Below are 25074 nucleotides of genomic sequence, written 5' to 3' on the forward strand. Positions count from 1 at the left end.
ATTCAAATAAACTGTACTGGAACTAGAACATCTTCACAGAAGAGATTGTTGTCTACAATCACTCAGACATGATGTAGATTACTAAAAATTGAGAACAGTATTTTTCACAGATGTCACTATGCCAAATATCGATAAGTTCTAAATGATATAGAAATTAAAAGTTTTCAAAATAGAAAGATAGAGTGGAAAATATCAAAGCCATGTGGGATCAGGGATGAGGTACATTCATCCCACCATTTTGCCCATTGTAGAACTCATCCTAAAGATGCTTTCAGGTGAAGTTAGATCTCAATACTTTAACTCAATTACAGAAAAAGTTTTTTTACTTAATAATTCACAGATTGAATATTTAAAGGTAATAGAACAGCATCTTGCCTATGGACCATTTCTACCTGAACCCTGTTGAGAAAGATAAAGACAAATGAGATAGTAACATAATGACATTCATGTTTCTATACCACTTTACAGCTTTACAAAATGTTTTCCTCTCAATAGTCTTGTGAGATAGAACAAATATTACTCATTTTGCTGATAAAGAAACAGTTTCAGGAAACTTTAGTGATTTGACCTTGGTGAAAATGCTATTAAGATACTGAAACTGGAATTTTAGATTATGCCTTCTTTATATGAGTAGCTTCTTATGACCCCACTCTTACTGACTATATAAAATGTCTGTATAAGGAAGCTTTGAAATTTTTATTCACAGATCATGGAATGGGGAACTAAAGGGTCTTAAGATGTGTCAGAATGTATTTACATAAATAATGCTTTTTAATCATTGTCTTAGTCTCATTCCAACTGTGGTATAGCAGATAACTAATTAATACATTGCACAATATTACCATTTTAATGAGCAAAGAAAATGCTTTCTAGTCTAGATTTCAGAGTATATTGTTGACTTAGAATATACTGATTTTCCTAATGTTTTCCTAAGCAATGTTATTCAACTAATTGTTCTTTATTTTTTGGGAATAAATAACTTGGAGAAGTTGTTGGTATCATTGAACTAAAGGATTGAGAGTTAGGAAGGACCTTCCAGATAATTTGGTCTAACTCCTTCATTATATAGATATGGAAACTGAGGCCCAGAGAGGGAAAGATTTACATGGGCAATTAAGCTGAGATTTGAAATCAAAGCATCTAATGTTGGTCATTTGACCAATAAGCCTTTATTAAGAGATGTGTGATCCTGGGCAAGTCAATTAACCCTGTTTGCTCCAGTTTCCCCATTTACAAAGTAAGCTGGAGAAGAAAATGGTAAATTATTTCTTTGCTGAGAAAACTCCAAATGGGGTTCAGGGATTTTTAGATAGGACTGAACAACAAAGAGTTTATTATGTGCTAGGCACTGTGCTAAGTCCTGGTGGTGAAACGGAAGGAAAAAACACTCTCCTTACTCATAATAAGTCAATGCTGCCTTTTATTTCTAAGTGACTTGGAAAGTTTGCATCTCAGAGAAGTGTTTTCCCCTTCAATAAAAGGAAAGGGCTGGACTGGATTCACTTCAAATTTAAAAAAAGTATTAAATGCATACAATATGCAAGGCATTGTGGATACAAAGATAAATAAAGATTATGTGCTCTCTAGGAATATATATTCTCTTCAAGGAGGGGGATAAAATATGCCTAGATGAGTAATACAAAGCATTATAAAAATTATTTGAAGAGGAGAGAGCATAGGAAGTATTTACCAAGAAGAAGTCTTTGAGTGATGATTAGGAGAAAGCTAGAGATTTAGTGGGATTGCAGGCAAAGGAGGAATCCACTTTTGCAAATGCAAAAAACCAGGAAGATAGAGTTATTCCAATTATGATCTCTGAAGTTTCTTCCAGACTTAATGTTCTACAATTCTTCTGACTGTGCAAATATTAATAAACTAGGTGCTTGATAGTCTTCCTGTGTAGGATCATTATCATATTTGGCCAGGGCACATTATTATATTTGAAATGAAAGATCTAAATAGGGAGTTAAAACCTCCAAATAAATGAAAAGCTAGTGAGAGAGCATCTAGATGCCCTCAACTTCATCTGCCTTGGAAGCAATATACCCCCGGAAACTGAAAGGACAGGAGGATGTGATTGCTGAGCTCCACACTTGGCAAAAACCAATAAACCAAAAAGATAAAACCCAATGAAACAAAGAAACCCATGAGGAGTAGGAGAGGTGCTGAAGGAGGAATAGAGACAAACAAAAATAATGTTCTCATTTTCCGGAAGAGTGAAGAGGTGGAGATTTTCCAGCCACATAGGCTGTTGACCTTGACTTCTATTCCTAGCAGAATGCTAGCACTTGTTATTTAAAAAGTGCTTTATGCACATATAGAAAGGGAAGTGCTGATCCCTAAGAGCCACGGGCCACATGAGGCCAGACAAACCTCATTTCCCTTTCTGATAGGGTGATTAGACTGGTATATCATAAGGATGCCACAGATATAATATACCTAGATTTCAGCAAGATGGCATGGTAATAAAATCTACAAACATGAAGCTGGGAGAAATAGCTAAGGAGCTGGAATCCCTGGTAGACTAGAATAAGGGGCCAAATTTAAAAAAAAAAAACTGAAAATCTAATAGGGATAAATGCAATTGAATTTTAAAAATCAACTGTATAAAATGACCAGGGTAAAGATGAAAGGTTCCAACATTTTGTGTTGAAATAATTTGTGTGAAAAAGGTTTCACAGTTAGTAAAATGGAGTTTACTATAAGCCAGTAGTTTAACATGGTAATCTAAAAAGCTAAGATATTGTGGGTTGCAATAATTTTGGCAAATTGCTCATGCACAATAAAAAAAAATGTACAATCACACACTGAACTTGCTCTGGCCAGATGTCTGGAGTACTAAAAACTCCATACAGAAGGATGTGCTTCTGGGCATCCTATTTCATGGTGTACTTACCATTTGACAAAGCAAAAGCATGTTCAGAGGAAGGCATTATGATTGTGAGAAAACTAGAAGCCACTCTTGGGCTAAAGCATGGAGAAAAGAAAGCTTGGAGGTAGCAGAGCCATACTCAAGTATTTGAAGGACAGTCATGCAGATGAGGGCTTCATTTGATGGGCTCACATTTCCCATGACAGGTCAGAACTAGGAGCCCTGGAAGGAGGGTACAGAGAGAAATTTTGGCACAATAGAAAACTTTTTATAAAGAGCTATCAAGAAATGTTAAGAGGTAGGCGTAGGGGAAAGCTTCTGCCTCATCAAGTAAGGGGTAGTGTCTTTAATCAGAGGTTGATCACTTGTCACAAATGTTATAGAGAGTGTTTTTGGGTGGTCTCTGAGTCCTTCCAATTCTGAGATTCTGTGATTTTTTTGTGTGTCTGTAGCAGGGCTCTAATTGGCAATTAACACATTTATCTTTCCTGAGGGTGTTATATTTCATTATGGATTTTTCCCCCCCATGGGTTTCTTTCTTTTCTTTTCTTTTCTTTTCTTTTCTTTTCTTTTCTTTTTTTTCTTTTCTTTTCTTTTCTTTTTTTTCTTTTCTTTTCTTTCTTTCTTTCTTTCTTTCTTTCTTTTCTCTCTCTCTCTCTCTCTTTCTCTCTCTCTCTCTCTTTCTCTCTCTCTCTCTCTCTCTCTCTTCTCTCTCTCTCTCTTTCTCTCTCTCTTTCTCTCTCTCTCTCTCTGTCTGTCTCTCTCTCCTTCTTTCCTTCCTTCCTAGCTGTGCCTGGCCAAGTCACTTAACCCTCAGGAAAAAAAGGTCCTCACAATTATCCTGTTGAGTATCTGTCACATTAGGAAATCACTGCAAATCTGTAGTTCAAATCTTATTTAACTTGTGTTTAAAATGATTTGTGGCAAGGAGAATGTAATGAAATTAGGGGTATAGATTACAACCCATCGTTTCCAGCTTAAACCCTTCAAACTCATTCTGTCCTACTTGTAATGAGAAGAAATGGAAGGAACTCTCCTTACTGGTCACTTTCTAGGAGTAGAGAACTTGTAGGCTCCACTCTCTGAAGGGCCAGGAAGTCACTGGGAGGGGGGACAGTGAATGGGATATGGATTGGATGGTATCTAGATTTTCCCAATGATACTTGTTTAGCTACAGCTGTGGCTACTGGATAATGATAGGGTTATAGCTGTCCTGAAATAGGGGCTGAAACCAAGCTCAGAAGGAAGAGTTGGGAAGCTTGCATGGCAGAAGCAAGGTTCAAGTGAGGGGAATGTTCAAAGGTATAACTAGGGGTAGTTGTTTTGGAAACAAGCCTTGTATTTTGTTTTGGTATAAGCGCTCTTCTTTTTTTTCTTTTTAAAAGCTTTTTATTTTCAAACACTTGCATAAATGTTTTTTAACATTCACCCTTGCAAAACCTTGTGTTCCAAATTTTTTCTCCCTCCCTTCCTCCCAGCCCCTCCCTTAGACAGCAAATAGTCCAATATATGTTAAACATGTGCAATTCTTCTATGTACATTTCCATAATTATCATGCTGCACAAAAAAATAAGATCAAAAAGAAAAAAAGGAGAAAGAAAACAAAATGCAAACAAACAACAAAAAAGTGAAAATACTATGTTGTGATCCACACTCAGTTCCCACAGTCCTTTCTCTGGATGCGGTTAGCTCTCTCCAAAACAAGTCCATTGGTACTGGCCTGAGTCACCTCACTGTATAATTCCTTTTTTTAATTGATTATGTACTGTTGGCATTAAGACCGATAATTTAGATCAATAGGTCTTTTGAAACAAGATGCCTTCCACTATAGAGTGGTGGTATATTCTAGTTAAAGGATCAGTATCTAATGAAAAAACATCCATTTCAACTACATAAATGAAGTTGTGAAAGGACAGCAAACATCTTAGGGTCAAACATAGTGTCAGTACAAATATAGTGGGTAAAAGTAGTGAGGATGGGAAGTATCTGTTATTCTCAGTTTTTCTATTTTCAGATAATAGAGGATGCTTATCCTGGATAACTTCTGCTTTTCTTTTGAGACAGATATATTCCTTTGAATTCATAGGTTCCACTGCAAATATTAAAAAGGAAGAATGACTTTAGAGCAAATCACTTATAAAATGAATCAGATCTAAAAGTGATAAGAAAAATGAATCCTTAAAGTAAGGGAGGAAGCAATACAAAGTTAATTTTGGATGCATCTTCTGTGTACTTGACTTTGCAGAGATATCAAAAGAAAGAATCTGTCACTAGAATATTTCCCTTATGGATTATTCACCCTCAGTAGCTGGTCAGAGATATCTTTAGCAATCACATCAGTTTCCAAATAGGTACAATTGATATCATTAAAACAAGACATGAGCTAGTGACTTGTGCTCTCAGTAATGTGAAGTTATGAGTAATGTGAACATAAGTGGAACAATTTGGACTCTCTTGTCTCTTTTGGAATATTTTTATTCTTTGGTGGTAAATCAGTTTACTTTTTTTCTGGGTGACTGGGAATATTGGATCATGGACTTACCATAGGGAAGGGGCCTCAGAGGTAATCTTATCTAATTCTCTCTTTTTTACATATGAGGCAACTGAGTCCCACAGAGCTGAGGTTATAAGTACTGTGAGAAGTAAGGTTTGAACCCAGGACCTTGGATTCCAGGGCCAATGTTCTCTCTTTGGGACTTCTCTATCTTTTGTTCCTATATTCTCTGCTAAGTTTTTAAGTAATTGATTAACATATATTAGAGAAAAGTAAAATTTTGCTTCTGACTCCCTGAAGATAGCTTTCCCAGCGTAAAGCTGTGTACCTTTAGCCCTGACTTTATAGTTTAGCATCATCATAACAAATCCCCAGGAAAAATTTTGTTATCTTGATTATTATCCATTCATTCCACAAATATTTTTGAGCACATACCACATTCAGGACACTTAGTTAGAAAGATTTAACATTCAAAATGGGGCATGGTCACTGCATTTATTTTGACAAAAATATATATTTAAAACAGCGATTTGAAAATCAATAAGAGTTAATATTTCTGTAGCCCAGAGCCCTGGCTTCTTATTAATATGGGAGATTTTTGGTTTACAGTTTAGAATTTATGTCGTGTGTTCAACTTATATTGGATTGCTTGCTGTCTTGAGGAGATGGAAGGAGGAAAATTTGGAACACAAGGTTTTGCAAAGGTGAACGTTGAAAACTATCTTTGCATGTATTTGGAAAAATAAAATACTAATTAAAAAATAATTTATGTAGTGCCAACAGTATTAAGCAGTGGGAAAGAACAATCTGAAGGGGAAAAGGGAACAGGCATTTATCAAGCACCTATTTATGTGCCAGGCAATGTAGTTAAGTGTTTTACAAATACTATCTCTAAATCCTAACAGCAACTCAAGGAGGTAAAAGTGTTATTTATTACCATCCCCATTGTACAGTTAAAGAAACTGAGGCAGGCAGAAGTTAAGTAATTTGCCCACTGGAAGGTAGATACTATTATTGTAACCCTTTTGCAGTTGAAGGAAACTGAGACTGACAGAGATAACTTGCCCAGAGTCATACGGCTAGTAAGTGTTTGAAGATCACCAGGATCTGTCCTCCATCTACTGCACCACATTCTTAGAGGCAGAAATTCTGAGTCCAAATTCTAGCTTTACCACTTATCTGCTGTGTAACTTTGGGCAAAACACTTCAAATACTTAACTTTCCTGGACTTAATTCAGATTCCTCATCTCTAAAATAAGGCGGTAGGTTAAGATAGCCTCTGCGATTCCTTCTCCATTTAGATCTATAATACTAATACTCTATCAGGAAATCAGTGTGGGGCGGTAGGGGGATGGGGAGGATATTTCTATTGCTACCCTCCCAGGATTGTTGTAGGGAAAGTACTTTGCAAATCTAAAGCTGCCCTTCAGACATAGGCTATTATTAGTGCAAGGACCCATTATGAACTTAGCACTCTCAGAAGCTAAGGGATCTATCTGAGATAACAATATGCTGAGGAAAAAAAAAAAATCTTTTCAAGACAGAAGCTTGGGACCAAGCCACTATTCTTTGTAGTCAAGGCAGACATTCTTGAATCAGTGTTTGGAGGCAAGCCAAAGCTGAGGATCTAATATAAGTGAGAAAGGGGAGGAGGGCGGTGGGATTTTAACTAGAAAAGTCAGAAGGAAGTATGAAAGAAAAGGCTTCTAGTTAAGAAGGGTTAAAATTCTCTCTAAAGGCATGTAAAAGAGCCCCAAATTATCTTACAGGCACCTTTCTCCCTTCTTGAATTAATTCTGGTTTCTCTTGGGAATAATTCATAAAACCTCTTGGATCATCAGCCACTGGGGGGATGGGGGTGGTGACTACAGGCATCAGACAACTAAGTCATGCACCCCACAACTGAAACAGGGGCAACAACAGACTCCGGTCTAAGAAGCACCAGCTTTTTAACAGCTGGAGGCAGACTTAGCTGAGATCACTCTTTCCTTTGGGCAGCTGCTCAAGGACTGGGGGAAACTTCCATCCTTGGGGTCCTACAGGATGTTTTCTGGATTTGGAGATGGATTGGGTGTAGAGTGCTTGAGCTGGATATGATTGGGGAAAATTTTGGTTCTAGAGTTAAATGGGGTTTCTCAGAAACTGCTAGAAAGTTTGGTAGGGAATCTTGCATTGAATGCTAGGGCTAGCAGGAGGATTTTAACAATTTTCTCTTCTAAACCTCCTTTCCTTTGTTATCGACATTGAAGATGAGAGTATAGTAGAAAGGATACTAAATGGAGAGTCCTTGCAAATCTCTCTGTTATTGATTGCCTGGATGATCTTGGGCAACTTTCTTTAATTTTTTGGCAGGGATTTTAGCTTCCTCCTCTTCAAAATGTCAAGGAGGTGGTGGGAAGGCAGTATGGGGCAATGGTAGAACAAAGATTTGGGTTAAAGTCCCATGTCTGCTTCTTTACTACCCATATGACCTTGGACTCAGCCTTTCTGGGCTCAGGTTTCCTCATCTGTAAAAGGAAGAGATTGGATTAGATGGCCTATAAAGGCCTTTTCAGCTCTATAGCTATGATATCATGATTTGATGATTTAGAGGTTCTTTTCTACTCTAACTCTGCTTAGGGTCTTATAGCTAGAATCACAGCATCATGGTGCCATTTTAGGGATAATCTAATCTAACTTTACAGATGAGGAAACTGAGGCAAAATGAAGTGAAGCAATGTATCTGAGGTCACACATCTGCAGTGAGCAAATATAGGCTTGGAACTCAACTCTCTCAAGTTCTAATTTTTTAAATTATATTTTCAGCCTCATTTTTATTATATTTTCAGCTTATATTGGCCTCAAATCTCAATGTTCTTTTTGATTATTGCAGACCTCACTTTTCCCCCTTTTTCTTTTGAGAAGAACCAACCAGAAGATGAAGAAAATGGGGACAACTGTTTTGGTTAGATCCAAGTAATCTTTCTATCGCTACAATCATGGTACTCTTATCCTCAAGAACTTTCACTAGCTCCCTATTGCTAAATAAAATACGAACTCCTCTCACATTCAAGACTCTTTGTTGTCCGTTTCCAATTTGCCTATTCAGCCATACTAAAAGTTTCTCTATGTTTCATTCAAACCGTTCTTTCTTCTTGTCCCCTCATCTCATTTACCTATACCTTTGCTCAGCTCATTCTCCCACCCTAGGAAGGATTCCTTTTAACTGCTTCCATCTCTGACTGTTCAAGTCCCTTTCTTCCTTCAAGGCACAGCTTCCTTTCATCTTTCTCATTAGACCTTTCCTTGACTACTCCTTCTCTCCAGAGGAAAGAGTCTCTCATCTCTCAGATCACTTTGCCTGGATTTCTCCACGGTATTTATGGCAGTTGACTTTCAATCTGCTATTTGTGTATTTGTCCTTCATATCAGAATTGAAAACAAGACCAGTTCTCTACCTATTTTTCCAACAGCCAGCATAATGCTTGGCAACTGTAGGAAGTACATAAATATCTGTGGAATTGAATGAATTCAGAACCCCAAGAAAAGCAGAGCTGTAGGATAGAAAACACTTTGTAAATCTAAAAGTCTTCCAAATTGTTACTATTTCTCCCCATTCCCGAGTTGATCTTTCTACAGTCACTCCACCCCATGATTTTTATTTCGCTCTCCTAGGATCATTTTTAAATTGGTTTTAGCTGAGCATTTGAAAATAGAAAAACTCTTTTCAAAGACTCCCTCCATCCCACTTCCCTTTATTTCACTTCAGCATATGAACATATATCCTCAATATGACCTAAAATTTGTAAAGTTGCTTTCTTTTGAAACTGATTCAGGGCTAGCATTCTTAGGGTGGAGACATCTTAGTCCAGAGGAAAGTAATAGTCTATTAATATCTTGCTAGAGTTCATTGTCAACAAAGTAATAATTGGTCTTTTCTTTCCTCTTTTAACAGTGAAAGGACTGTTGACCATCAGATCAGATTTTATATAATATTTGTACAGATTAGCTCATAGAATGGGGATGAGTGGGCCAAAACTAATGAGAGTTGAGACAGAAAGAATCATAAAAATACAATGGGCTGATTTTAGTTTGTTTTCTAGAAAAAAAAATTTAATGTGGGTTTGTTATTAAAAGAATTTACTTCACTAAAATTTAAAGCTTTCCACTACAGGAACATTGGAAAAATTAGTTTCAGAATTCACTTTTATCTATAAATATAACATATGGTACCTTCTGTTGCCATTATTTTCAACCTAAAACTATGGAGATTATAGATCTTATTAATTATTTTAGGAAAATTTGTTTTTGGAAGTTTGTAGTGGATACTTTGAAATGATAAATACATATGTGATAGAGATTTGACATGGAGACAACACTTATACGTTTACATTCTAAAGATATGTACAGAATTATGAAGATATAGTCCTGCCTTTGTCTATTATAGCTTTTTATTTACAAGATATATGCATGGGTAATTTTTCAGCATTGGCAGTTGCAAAACCCTTTTGTTCCAATTTTTCCCCTACTTTCCCTCACCCCTTCCCCCAGATGGCAGGTTGATCAATACATATCAAATATGTTAAAGTATAAGTTAAATACAATATATGCATACATGTCCATGCAGTTATTTTGCTGTACAAAAAGAATCGTAGTCCTGCATTTCTTAAACAAAGCTATATATTTTGCTGAAATTATTGATGTTACCTGCAGGCTCCCACATGTAATAATAAATAGTACTTTAGTCCTAACAGCCTAAAGTTGAGATATGTTAAATTTTACCCTTTCTTTAGGGGTTCCTGATACCTTTGCCAGGGTTTTAAGTGTTAAATCTCTGCCACTGACTCAAGTCCCTACTGATTTGGTTCCCTGAATATTAGGAATCCCCAGTTTCATTTAACCACTATACCACTGAATATTAGTTTTACAAAGGATTATTTACTTAAAAGATATTAACAAGAAAAATATATAAACATTCTCCATACTCACTTAAAGAGAGAAAAATGAGTTATTTCATTTAAAAAAATATTCAACTGACATTTTCATTCAAACCATTTTAAAGGATTTTAAAGTCTGGCTTTTAACTGTGTATCTTCTGCATGAGTGAAGACATTTTGAATTGGAGAGCCCAGAAATGCCTAGATACAATGAGGAATTGGAGTAAAATACTCTTCCAAGAAGGTGCCTGAGGGGAAGGAACATCCAGATGTTCATCCTTCAACTTTCAACTGACTCATGAATTTTCAAAGAAGACTAAGGAAATCTGTTACAGAAAATTGTCTGCCCTCTCCCCGCTTAGGAATAAAACTATTTTAATGAGGCTTAAATTTGACCTGTACTTTATGTAAGAATCTCTCAGATCTCTTAGAAAGCAGCAAGAAAAAAAGGAATGAACAAAAGAAGGAAGGAAGGAAGGGAGGGAGGGAGGAAGGAAGGAAGGAAGGAAGGAGAAGGGAGAAAGGAAGGGAGAGAGAGAGGAAAGGAGGGCAAAAAAGAAGGAAGAAATAACTATTATGAGAGATGAAGTTGAGAGCAGAATGACTTAAGGTCCAATTTCTCCACTCTCCTTAGGTTAGGATCTAGTTACAACCAAAGTTCTCATGTTACAGAGCTTGCTGAAAACAACATGCAAGTGATTCATGAATCAGCAGGTAGTGAGACAAACAAGATAGTGGCTAAAGATCCTTTTTATCTCTATGATTTTTACTAGAGAGATAACTAAGTAGACAAAGTGGGGAAAACTGAGTTCTAATCCCTTCTCTGATGAATGACTCAATCCTTAGAGAGTGAGGGATTTTTTTTTTTTTTTCATTCTTTGTATTTGTCTTCTTAATGCCTGGCACAAATAGCTGCTTAATAAGTGCTTGTTGATTAGTTAAAGTCATGTAGTCTTGTTGGGACTCAGTTCCCTTTTCTTTAAAGTGATGAGATCATCTTTAAGCCCTCCAAACTTAAAAATATTAGGGTTTTGATGGTACTTTTAGGTCACTTAAAGACCAGATGAGATAATATCCTTTATCTACAAGGGACATACAGAAAATCCTAAATTTCAGTGTTGTCTATACTTTTTCACTCGTGGGCTTTTGATTTTTCAAGGCATTTTAGCTAAAAGGGTTAGAATCATAGTATTTTGTGTGTGTGTGTGTGTGTGTGTGTGTGTGTGTGTGTGTTGAATTAGATGTCTACTAAGGTCCCTTCCTATTCTATAAATTCCACAAATCTATGAAATTTAAGAATTCCCTTCTTCAGTATTCCATGATTGATAGTTAAAAGTTCTTTTTTCTTAAAGACCCACCTTAGAGTCTGTCTCTTCCATGAATCTTTTCCATTTACCCCTTCCTCCCATACCCAGTTGAAATTGATCAGCTTGTTCTTATCTGGACCTTTTCTTTGAATTTATTTATTTTTGTTTATTTGCATTTGAGTTCATCTGGTTTAACCCTTTCTTCATATGGATGAGAACAGTGAAGTCCTGAAAGGTCAAAACATTTGCCCAAAGTTATGCAGATCATAAACAGTAGAGCTGGAATTCAAATCTAGATGTTTCTTTTCGCCTCCCGACTCCATTCCTGGTACACAGACTATGCTAACATGCATAAGAATGATGAGGAAGGTCATTATCAATCATTCTGTTTTCTGTTGCTTTAATAACAAGGATTAGAACTATTTCCATGGGGTGCTGTTCAAATGTTTGTGTAAGATTTGTTAAGTCTCTTCACTCTTTCTAGATTAGTAGGTTAAATAGAAAGGAGGGAACCATATAAATACACAATTGCATTTACTTAACACCCAGTGTTCCATAATAGACAGGAAAAAAATAATGAATATAAACAATTGTTCACTTTTACAGTGAGAACATCGTAACATTATTTTTGTGTCAGTTGGGTGATATAATTCCATCATTTAGCAATAGGGGAAAATCTTTTGATATGGATGGATCATTTCCACACACAAATCAGTTCCACTGAAACTTGGTTTTTTAAGGAAAAACAACAACAACAACAATAATAGATAACTTTTAATATAATGTTTTAAGGTTAGCAAAGTATCTTATAGATGTTATCTCATTTGAGCCTAAACGTGTTTTTAAAATTTCATACTTCATTTAATCCTGTATTGGTGACAACAAAGAGATGCAGTTGCCCTGTTGCATTTGTTATGAAATATGGAGATATTTTACTGGTAGCATCCAGTCTACTCTTAGATTAAGATAAAAATAGAGGCATTGATACTATTTCCAACTCCAGGAATTCTGGGCCAGTCTGATTTGAAACCTGGGAGTTAGGATGTTTTAGAAGTCCAAGATGTTTGCAATTCATTCCACGATACAAAAATAGGACAGCACAATTTTGGATTTTGAAGAGTTTACCCACAAGCATATGGAAAGTCATTTGCAACCTGAACAACTGAAGACTTCTATGATCTAAATGGTTGACCTCACTGAGACCAGGAGGAAAGTATCCAGAAAAGTGATGATAGCTGTCCCAATTCAAAAACAGAAGATGCCTAAATGATAGTAAGGTTTATAAATTTTTTTAACCTTTTCTTCTTTGAAAGAGTGTGGATTCTGGAAAATTTTCCTGACTTAACAATATCATCAAGTCAGACATGTTATTTAATAATTAAAAAAAATTGTCAGGTTTAATGCTTGTTTCTCAGCTATGTTTGCAGTTAAGAGATTACATCTTTTTGGAGAGAGCTAGTTTCCTAGTGGATAGAGTGTTGGAGTTGGAATCAAGAAGACCTTTGATAATTACTATGTGATGTAACCCTGGTCACACTTAATCTTCCTCAGCCTTAGTTTTCTCATCTACAAAATAAGGATATTAGTGAGTTTTTTGTCTGATTGGGTTGTTATAAGGTTTGAGTGAGATATTATAAATTTTTTTCTACATATTTAAATGTTAAGTAAATATTAACCATTATCATTGCCAGTTACCAATGCCTCTCTGGCACAAATAGCCTTTTATATAAGTAACTTTTAAGTTGTGGATTTCCTCAGTGAACTTTCTAGCAATTTAATTAAATATCTAGTTAAAGCTTTGTAAATGATTGTTTGGGGTTTTGTTTGTGTGTTTTTTAAAACCTTGAAGAAGTAAGGTAGAGTACAAAGCACATGGTTCTTGAAATGAGAAAAACCTGATCGTGAGCGTAGGCTGAACCATTATTCAGTTGTGTGACAATTCTATAGGCAACTTATTTGCTCTACCATATTGCTATTGCCCAAGATTTCACTTAACTGGTGATCTTTTACGGGGTCGAATGTTTTACCACAAGTATTATAGCAGGGTCTTGAATGTTTCCAGTCTTAGTAGATGTGGTATTTGGATTCCTGCCTATTCCAATATAAGTATACTCTTATATTGCTTTGGTATTTCAGGGTCAAATCTATAAAATGTTAGACTAGTTTTTTGATCTTTTAGACATCAAAACTCAAAAACTCCTTTTGTATTCTTCCTTTTTATATAAAAGAGCCTTATCACTTCACTAACCTCCTTTGGGGAATATTTCTTAGGGTCGCTTATTTATTTATTGCTCCATTCTAGGGGTTGATAATAACATTGTCAACTGTGGTTTCATTAATCAAGAGAATGAGATTTGGTTTCATTTTCCAGAGAACTATGCCATTGAGAGTTGTTCCTATTTTAAAGGTACCATGGTTGAATCTGGTTAAGTTTGAGTCAGAAAGTAGCAGTAGGAGAGCTTCCTGAAGTTGCACAACAATTCAGTAAATATCCTTTAAAAGCTAGCTGTTTGCAGAACTGTAGAAATCAGGTCAAAAAAATCTTAACAAAGGAAAAGACAGGAAAAGAGATACTGCTTGAATTTCCCCTACTGGCATCAAAACCAATTACAGCTTCACACATAAGATTCAGAAAGGAATGTGACATAAAAAGCAAAGAAAATATGGACTACCCAGAGATTATGGAGTAAACTGTAGGCAAAGAGATCTGGAGTACAATGGACAAAGGATGTCAATAGTATCTGGAATGAAAACAAAACTATTTTTTTATCTTTAAATTTAATTAAGATTGAGAGGTTCAGCTATTTTCTCTGAGATTCTTTGGTGATTCCCAAGAAGCTGTGTAAGGCAGCTGGGTGGCAAAATAGGTGGTGTCAGACCTGAAGTCAAACAGACTCATTCTCCTGAGTTCATCTTCGACATCTACCACCTGTGTGACTTTGGACAGATCACTTAACTGTTTGCCTCATTTTTCTCATCTATAAAGTGAACAGGAGAAGGAAATGGCAAACCACGCTAATATCTTTGTCAAGAAAACTCCAAATGGTGTTACAAAGAGTCAGACATAACTGAAAAATGACTGAACAACAACATAGAGGCTGTATCCAGATCATTTTTCATAACAATTTCCAAATACTTATTGAACATCTACTCTCTGCAAAGATCTATGCTAAGTGGTAGTGATGAGACCAGAAGCATGATCCTTGACTTTATAGCACTTACAGATAAATATGGGAGAAAAGGCAAACACATCAAAAAAGGAAGTATGGGTACAGTAGAGAGAACACTGTACTTGGAGACAGAAAATCTGGTTTCAAAAGCCAGTTTTGCTACTTACTATATGTATGACTTTGAATAGATGACTTTAAACTTTTCTGGACCTTTATTCTTCTGCTAAATGAGGAGGTTTGTCCACCAAGATTCCTGATAACGCTAGACTATGTTTCTAAACTAAATTCTATGATAAATAACTACAAAAGACCATTGAAGAGATCAGGGACTAAAGAGAAATTCCTGTGTCCTGGGGGCATCTAGGCCTGGGGGGCCTAGAAGAGACTAGGCCTGAGACAGGCCTTCAAGATTGGCAAAGAACACTTGAAGAAGCTGTGGATAGAGCATTGGTACTGAAGATATGAGGGCCTGATCCAGTCACAGATACTTTGTTATTTGTGTGACTCTGAACAAGTCATTTAACCCCATTTTCTTATCCTCCCCCCAAAAATTATCAATGATGGATTGGCAAAAAAAGGGAGAAGAAAAAGGTATTCCATATTAGAGATCATAGTTAATACACACACAGTGAATAGGGAGCATGGAAAAAAATGTCACATTATATTTACATACCACTTTATCATTTCACATATTTTATCCTCATTTTATTTTCACAATGAGCTAATGTAGTAGATAGAGCAAGTGTTAGTATCTGTTTTATTTTATTCTTTTTTTAAAGTTTGTGAATATTTAATAACAAGAGAGATTTAGAATTTCCAAATATAAGATTGGAGAATATATTGTTCTCATTTTAAAGATGAGCAATATAAAAGGCAGAAGATATTAAGCAGCTTGTCCATTTGCTTAGTGGGAGCTTGATGGGGATTTTTAAGCTGAATCATACAATTTATCACCTGTGCCCCTTCTTTCTTTCAGTTTTCTCATTTTCTCAAAAGGGTAACTCATAGCTGGGAAGAGTTGGAGTTGGATGTGACCTCAGTCTTTGGCTGAGACCAATACTTTTTCCACCATACCTCAGAATGCACCAAGTACAGAAAAGATGAACAGTGCACTATGAAAATCCATAGGCAAGCAAGATCATTACCATCTGGAGGCATTGCAGGGGATTTTATGTGGGGGTTATTTAAACTAGACTTTGAAGGATGGTTAAGATTTTTAATAGGAGGAAAGAGATGGAGTGGGAGAGCCTTCCAGGCATAAGAGAAATGCCAATTGTTTATTGTATTAATAATAGGAACTATTATTATCATTACTAAAGATTTAGCATGACATCTTCCCATAGTAAGCATTTAATAAGTGTTTTTCCTCCCTCCCCTCAAAATCCTCATTTTATTTTGTATATATTACTTTTATAGTTACATGGATTCATATTGTCTTCTCCCAATTGAATGTAAACTCCTTGAGAATAGTTGATTGGCTTTTGAATATAAATTCAAAAATAAATTTTATGAATATAAATTTATTATATACTTTAAAAGAAAAGCAAATTTTATATAATAGTGATTCAGTTTTGTGTCCAATTCTTCCTGTCATCTAGTATATATGGAAATGCTCATTTGGTGTTTGTTATTAAGTTAAGTTAAAAAGTTTAGAACAATAAAAAAAGAAAAAATAATCGGTATATAATAAAAAGTTTGATTACCTGATCTTGAAGAGTAGGAGGCATCAATCTTGTTTTTCCCACTTTTACATCAGTCAGTAATTGTTGTTCTACATCGGTTGGCAGCAGTCAGTGGGTCAACAAAACATAATACTAATTCCATGGGTCATATTCTTTTTTTTCATGTAACATTCTTACTAGTTTCCAAATGGATTTCTCTGTGGTGTGACCTACTTTCTTTGAGGCCTGTGGATCTGTGCTAATTAGCACTTAGGGGGTACTCCATGAGCAGTATTTGGATGCTTCTGCTGCTATGGCAACTGAGGAGTTTTCTGAGACTCCAGTTTGTGATAGTAGAGCTTAACATGTGTTTTTGTTATGATAGAGTTTATTTTCTATGATGTGCCTTCCTTGATCACCTCAGTCGACTTGGGTTGTTCCCTTTACTGAAGCTGGTGGGATTTATGTTTGAATCAGGCTATTGTGCACCTATATCTTTTTTTGTTTCTCTTTTCTCCTTATCTCAGCTGGGTAAGCTTTGTATACCTTCCTCTAAAAAAGATTGTCAGCAACTTCAGAACAGAGATTGCTTCTTTTACTGATCTTCTGTTCACCCCATTATGTCAAGCACATAGTAGAATATTCACAGGATTTGTAGCTGGAAGTTTTAGAGATCAGCTGGTATAACCCTCTCACATTTTATAGGTCTCTTTTACAATATATATATATATATATCCAGAGCTGGTCCAAACTAATTACCCAGATTTGGTTTAAAGATTCTATCACATTGATATAGTCTATGGAGAGAGAAGTGAAGTGGTTTGGCTGAAGAGGTCACACAGGTAATATTTCATAGAATTATATGACTTAGCACTAGGGGGAAGCTTGGAGATCATCTGGCACAACATTTTTTTTTTCATCCTTTTTTTTTTTTATTTTAAATTTTTATTTAATAATTACTTTATATTGACAGAATCCATGCCAGGGTAATTTTTTTTACAACATTATCCCTTGCACTCATTTCTGTTCCGATTTTTCCCCTCCCTCCCTCCGCCCCCTCCCCTAGATGGCAAGCAGTCCTATATATATTGGATATGTTGCAGTATATCCTAGATACAATATATGTTTGGCACAACATTTTGCAGAAGAAACTGAAGATCCTGCAGGTGGTTAAATGTTGGGACCGAGGCTGGAAGTCAGATTCGCTGATCGAGATTCAGTGTTTTAAATGACTGGTCTGGAATTTGATTTATCAGAATTTTGTAATGTTGGAGAGGTTAGCAGGCTGTCCAGAAATCTTTTTTCTCGTTTTTCTAATAGGTGAAACTGAAGGATAAATAAGGTTCTATCATTATCTGAATTCTAAAGAAAAGGTGTATTTTATTGTAGTCCATTTTTCTATCTTAGACTTAGGGGAAAAAGCAGATAGTTGCTTATATATGTCATTTCTTTTTCAGTTCCCTTTTATAAGTTGTCTTTCCCCCATTAGATTGTAAATTTCTGTCTTTGTTTTTCTTTATGTATGCAACCCCATTGTTTGCACTGTGCCTGAAACATTATAGGTCTTAATAAATGTTTATTGACTAAAACTTTATATACTTTATACACACATATGTGTATATATAACTATGTTTGCATACATAGTTATGCATGTGTTTTATATATATATATAAATATATACACACACATACATATACATATATACACACAAATATATATATGTATATATATACACACATACATATATATATATAGTATGTATTGAGTATTTGGCACATAATTTGTGCTTAATGTTTATTGAATTCAATTGAATACACACATGGATGTGTGTATATGTATATATGTGTATATTTTATATATGTACACATTTTAAATTTGCCTTGAAAATAATATACTAAACATAAAAACCACATTGGATGCCCTGGTAAATTTGTCAATTGTGTGAATTATTTTGTTATGAGAGTGTAAGATATTTGAGATCAGGAACCATATCATGTATAAACTTTGCATCTCTCCAGTTCTTAGTATAGTACTTTGCACAATTTAGTTGGATAAATGAATAGGTCAATAAATGAAATGTAGGATATATTTTTGTGTGTACATGTCTCTGTGTTGTTTGTTTCTAGTGGGGCAATTGGAGCTGAGTGATTTGCCCAGGGTCACACAGCTAATAAATGTTAAATGTCTGAGGCTGGATTTAAACTCAAGTCCTTCTGACTCCAGGATCAGAGTTCTAATCCACTGTGCCATCTAGCTGCCCTGAGATTGTGTGTTTTTAACTTTTTTTGTACATCTGGGGTAGATCAAATAAGAAAACATATTGCGCATTATCTTGTGTTAAACTACTGGGAGGTATTAGAAAAATGTGAGACCATGATCACTTCCCTCAATGAATTTACAATCTTTAAAGGTCTTGACATTTTTTTTTCCAGCATGACATGGCGAAACTATTTTGTTTAGACCAAAAGCCAGCAGAAATTAAGAGACCTGGAAATCTCCTTCTAGTATGAAAATAAACTTCCAGGGCATTTAGGATGATAGCCACATGAGTGCTAAATGGGAGTTGTACAGGACGGTGCATTGAGCTGGTGTTGAGTGACAGCTTCTTCTAGAGTGGATTCTCCATTGAGATCTCCATCATCCCAGCCCTCTGACAGTTACTGCTGGCTCCCTGGGAGATTGACATATTCATTAGCTATTATTTTAACATTAATGGGAAGTAAATCCTCTCAATGCTTCTTAGAAATTCCATGTTGTTCTCTCTCAGGAAATAATTTGGATTTGCTGGTTTTCTATTTGACACTGATGTTAAATATTAGCATACAAAAGTCAGCTTTTTATTAAGCTTTAAAAATTCTCATCCCAAGTGGTGCTTACCAAATGCTGTGATCTGTCTTTCCTTATCTGTACCATTAGTTCAACCTTAAGGTGGTGGGGTGCAAATGGGGATATGGAATGTGGAACTTAAAATATTTTGGAGAAGAACACATTTTTGATAGTAGTTTGCTTTCATTCTTATTTAGATATATCTCTGAGTGGCTTAAGAAACAAAGGAGCTGATAGCTATTGTGGATTAAGGTTATACAAGCTAAGCTATAGGAATAGTTCCTGATTTCTAAATAAGCTATGTTCTAAAACTTTGTTTATAATGCATTTCCTCCTACAAAAACCATAACTTTAAGTTTAGCTCATGAAAGTTCACTGAACTCACAGTTTGACTGAGTTTATACTGGTCACATTAGACTAAATCTCTAAAAACCCGGAAAACTTTTAAGCACACTTGATCTTTGTACCTACATAATAGAACCACCAAATTTAGAGATTTTCTAGTCCAACATTCTCATTTTGCAAATGAAGAAATTGTGGCCTCAGGAAGCTAAATGATTCTCCTTTGGTCATCTGCCTAATAGTAAGTGGCAGTTAAGGGACTAGAGCTCATTCTTCTGGGTCTATGTTTGAAACTAAGGTGCTGTTGTATTGCACAATGCCACTTTGAATATTAAGCCATGAATCCCCAGGACCAGCACTCCCTTCTGGCAGAGTAAAGTGGAAAATGTGCTGGATTTGCATTCAGGTGACCTGGATTTGAATCCTGGCTCAAGTTCTTACTCTTATGTGACCTTGGGTAAATCTATGTTTCCCATTTTCAGAAATGTAGGGATCAGAAGGCCAGAAGGGTTATGTTAAAGTTGAGTGGTCTTCCATTGTGAACTATCTGTACTTAAAATCAGAGGTCATTGAGATATTTGATTAAATTGCTTACAGAGAAAATTTGATTAAACAGTTCATTTGTTTCTGACTATTTTTCCACAGCCCTCGGGTTCTGTATTTTATCACTGCAGTTAGTGCAATGCTTTGATTTTTAAATGACTATATTGCTCCTCAGTTTGTGTGAACACTAGGAATGTGTTTTTGCTTTAAAGAGAAATCAGGCTTTTTGGCCAAATATGGTATGAGTAGCACATGGAGAATCAGTGCTCTCCCTTCTCTCTGGCTGGCCTGGTGAGAGCCCCTAAGACTGCCGTAAATGGGCACACTTCTGGATTGGGGACGAATTGAGGTTTATCTTCTGAGCCTGCAACCCATCACGAGTTCAACCATTCTAAGTATGGCAGTCAGAATCTTTCCTGAATTCACATTTAACCTGAAGGAGAAAATTAAAAAGCAAGCTTCCTGATGAGAGAGAAAATGGTTAACTGAGATGTCAAGCATATGGCCCCAGGATGCTCACACACTGCCTTGTTTACCTTGGCTACCCATGCCATCCTGCCTACTTTCCTTCTTGGGAGAGTCCATTGCTTTTTTTCAAGAGGGATGAACCACACAATGGACTGGATTCGGATCTCGTAATCTGTGCCCAGGACTTTCCCCGCATCAACTTTGGAAGATGGTCATTGTGCTCCTCTGATAATAGGAACTGGGCACACTGGATCTGTTACCCCGTTCATTTGCATTTCAAATGCCTAGAGCTAGCCACACAATGCAATGGTCCTGCCTGCGGGTCCCCCAGGGCGGCACAGCACAGTAGCTGACAATGTATGCTTAAAAGGGAGGGTCTTCATCTCTCTCTCTCTCTTCCACTCCCGTTCTCTCTCATAAGCCAGTAGCAGAGCCTTGCAAAGGTGCTGCTTGTTCAGCTGGCTCAAACGTGGCTGATTAGGGATTGGTGACGTCATCGATTCTTACACAGTAGCTGGGAATCATTCTCTCGGCTCCCGACCACCTCCCCCCCTTTCCAACTAAGAACAGAATCTTCGCTTGGACCACACACAGACACACCAACCTGGCTCCAGTTCAGGGAAGGGAAGCTGCCGCTGAAGGGTCTCCGCTGCTGTTGCTGCTGTTGCTGCTGTGGCTGCTGCCGCTACTGATGCAAGCAGCTGTTTCCATCTGCAGTGCAGTATCTGTCCCAGGCCAGGCCAAGCCGAGCTCTCGGGGCTCCTTGCTGGGGGAATTTAGCAAGGAAGCTGGCTCTGCTCCCCACAGCTAGCCTCGACTCAAGGGCAAGCCGAGGATGGGAGGGTCTCAGTCTCTCCAGCAGGCCCCAACGAGCAGCCTGAATCGGGAACCCTCAGAAGCAATGTGAGTGCTCTGTCTCCTGGTTCCATTCCCCCATTCTGTCTTTCTCTAGCTATCCGTCGCTCTCTCGTGCTCTCTCTCTCGGTCTTCCTCTTTGTATATCTTCCTCTCTTCTCGCTCTGTCTCTCTCTCTCTCTCACAGGCATCCTGTCAGTTCCGTTACCACGCTGCTTGCCTTCATGCTGGGTCTTTGTTAATGTCGCTTTAATTCCGGAGGTGCAGATATGGGCTTGCAGTGGGCAGTGGGGGAAGATTCACAAGCCCCGTTTTTCTGTCATGCCAGAACTTGGATACATCTTTAGCCAGAGGCTCTTCTTCTTGTGGTCTATTTCATTCAGCTGCCTCAAGTATGTGTCCTGGGGAGAAGAAATCACTTAAGAGTTCCGATTTAGATTGCAGAGCAGAAGGCATCATTTCTGCACAGTGTTTGGGCTTCTCATGAAACAGACATGTTTCAGATCAGCTCATCAGGCTCAGTAGTCACAGCTCCTTGGAGTTATTTCTTGCAAGGAAGTGCATCGGTAGTGATCTTTTCCTGCAGAGGACAATTGTAAATGATAAATCCACTCAGAGAGAAATGACTGTTATTAATGGTCATCCATGTGACTTTGTCAATTGCACGAAAGGCTCCCTAGCAGGAATCAGTTTGCTTTAGTTTAAACACCTATTTGCTTCCATAGATAAAGGCAATCCTAAAAACACATCCATTTGCTAAGGGTGAGCCAAACTGTATAGCCTTGTCATTTATAGTATCAGGCCTTAGCTGTGCACTGAGACAGGAATCTGATCTTTTCCTCTAAACCACAGAACAGAGTGGCCTTGATGTTCAATGGGAGTTTGTGAGAATCGCTCTTCCTATTATTGCCAAACCCCTAATGTAAATGTTCATGTTTGGAAGATGGGACTTATTAAATAGAGATGTCTATGAAGCTCATGTTTCAGGGAGTCAGGCTGGCATCCATAATGAGACTCCATGTCCTAATCTTACCCGCTTCTCCTTTCAATGCAACCTAAGATAAATGTATTTCTGGGAAGAATATTTTAAGGAGTGGGGGAGGGGGAGTGATAGATTGGTGAAATAGCTATTTATATGAAAGTTCAAAATCTTTAAAAGACAAAACCTAACAAATTGTGGCAGAGAGTGTTGTCCAAATGGGTCTTTTCCAATGATTCTTGAGACTAAAGCATCTCAGAAGAAACACTCAGTGAAATGATGCAATGCTCAGCTATGCTTATGTGTTAAAAACCACATTATTTCCTAGGTTTGTGGCTTCATTTTCAATAGTAATCAAAGCTTGGTGTTGATTTGCATAGCACTATTGTATCTTCCTCCTTATGGATTTAGAATTCATCCTCTTAAAAAAAAAGAACAATATATTATTTTTGACCATGAACTAATACAATCTAATTTTTCTATAGTATGAATTTTTTGTTCTCAGTATCATGGATTCTGGTGTGTTTGGAAAAGAGTATTTTCTTTAATTCATCATTGGTTTCCATATTGAGATTAACAAAGAATTCATCAATAAATGATAAAAGACAGCAGTAGTAGTACTATTCAGCACAGACCTTTTAAAGTACCTGAAGTCCAATTGACTGTGTTTGGGAGATTATTCTGTGAAATCATTAGAAAAGCAGCTGTTCAGTATCTATTTCCTGACTCTTTAGTCACTTGAGTGAAAGAAATAACTCATTTTTACCTACATAATTGATCTTTTAGAATAACTGTCCCACCATTTTAGGATAATGAAGTTCAAAGCACTCAACACTTTAAGGATGGTGGTATAAAATAAAACTTCAGAATTAAATATCCTCAATTTAATTGGGCATGCATATTAATTTTTTTAATAGACTTGTTCCATATGTTATACTCTTATGATTCCCATCAGATACTTTTCCCATTTGAATAACACCAATTTCTAAAACTTTTCTAAACATAGATCTTGGGTATATACTGTACTTTTTCCACACAGTTTTCTCTTCTCTCTCCTCATTTTCTTTCTAAAGGAGGAGGATTATGCAAACATCTGGATTTTTGTCTACTGCTATCCTTAGCAGCCCATCTTTGACATTATCAACCCCTTTCTAAATAACCTGGATTTATTGTCACAGAGCAATCCTGACTAAATTAAAATGAATCGTCTAACATTTCTCTTTATCTTAGGAAAAAAGTGTTTAAATGAAGTTGTCTTTGTAGTTATGAAAAGAGGCTATGATAGAAGAGGTAGATGATTATCAAGTAATTGAAACTTCCATCTACCCAGTTTGTATTTCTTATGTACCTGTTGTCTCCCCTATTATCATATAAACTCCTTGAGGGTTATCATTATTGTTGTTCACTTTACTCAAATTCTTAGTAACTCCATTTGGAATTTTCTTGGCAGGTATAAGTAGTTTGCCATTTCCTTCTCCACAAACCGAGGCAGACAAGGTTAAGTGACTTGTCTAGAGTCACAAAGCTAATAAGTGTGTGAGGCAGAAGACTCATCATGAGGATGAGTCTTCCTAACTGCAAAAGGTCAATTCTCTCTCAACATAGGGATGGAAGCTGTGATGGTAATGGGGAATGAGGCTTGTGGTCACCAATATCTACTGGAGAGCAGGTTGGAAACTCAGAGGAAGAAGTGGAGGGGGAAATGAGTTGGATTATTGGAGTATGAGGAGCCAGTGTAAACAAATAGATATTTCTTTAATTTTTTATTTCCTTTGGTCAAGTCCAATCATAGTATTAGTCATGCTATTAGTTGCTGTTTCAAAGAAACAAAAAGATAATTGAATGAGAAAATCATAGAATCTACATTAGTAGCATGTTAGAGCTGGAGTATACGTAGAGTATATCTAGAGCCAGGAGTCCTGATTTTAGCAATGACTTACACAACCCTGGGCAAGCCATCTCTTTCTGTGCTTCAGTTTCCCCATCTCTCCAATAGCATTAAATTAGATGGCTTTGGGGGTACTTTGCAACTCTAGATTTTATTAAGGAATTGATGATTTTTGTTTTAATTGAATTAAATTATTTAAATTGTTATTTTACTAGTTTAGAAAACTTCTAATCAGGAGACTTCCTTTTCCAATCCCAATTTGCATGTGCTCAGCAGCTTTTAGTTTACCTTGGTTACTGAAGGTTAAGTGAATTGATCAGGGTCAAATAGTCTGTATGTGTCAGAACTTGAATCCAGTTCAGTCTCGCTCTTAGACTGACTCTTTATGCATTCTGCCACACTCTCTTGATAACTTTACACAAATTTGTCTTGGAATGTAGTTTTTCATGTATAGATTTTGCCTACTATGCCACAAAGTATATTTAGGAAAAGTCAGCCTCCTGTGGTATTGTTAACTCAATGAGAAATTCAGGAAATGTCCTCCAGAAGGTTTTTGCTTTGTATTATATAGTCTAAATAGTTTTCAAATTCCTTATTATTATTCTAGAATATCTCTGTAAATCATAGCCTATTGTTCATAGTGTAGAATTAAAATAGAAGTTCATGGCAGATGATGGGGAGAAAAGCAAAAATAGATTGAAAATAGAGAGATGTCTAATTTTAAATTCATTTAGCAGATGCTTGCGAATCACC

At 36.5% G+C, this 25074-nt stretch overlaps 1 protein-coding gene across 12 annotated transcripts in view; it reads left to right on the top strand.

The window, feature by feature from the left end:
• Positions 1-25074, top strand: part of TACC2 (transforming acidic coiled-coil containing protein 2) — a 228748-nt gene that overhangs the window by 90852 nt on the left and 112822 nt on the right. The window contains exon 1 of one of the 12 annotated variants that reach the window (XM_051981586.1): positions 21343-21502. The exons of the other annotated variants lie outside the window; for them this stretch is intronic. Within the exon in view, the coding sequence (XP_051837546.1) occupies positions 21435-21502 (68 nt within the window). The 5' untranslated portion in view covers positions 21343-21434. Of the gene's footprint in view, positions 1-21342; positions 21503-25074 lie in introns of those variants that run through there. 12 annotated transcript variants of the gene reach the window in all.

The sequence above is a fragment of the Antechinus flavipes genome, chromosome 2, assembly GCF_016432865.1.
Source record: "Antechinus flavipes isolate AdamAnt ecotype Samford, QLD, Australia chromosome 2, AdamAnt_v2, whole genome shotgun sequence".
NCBI lineage: Eukaryota > Metazoa > Chordata > Mammalia > Dasyuromorphia > Dasyuridae > Antechinus > Antechinus flavipes.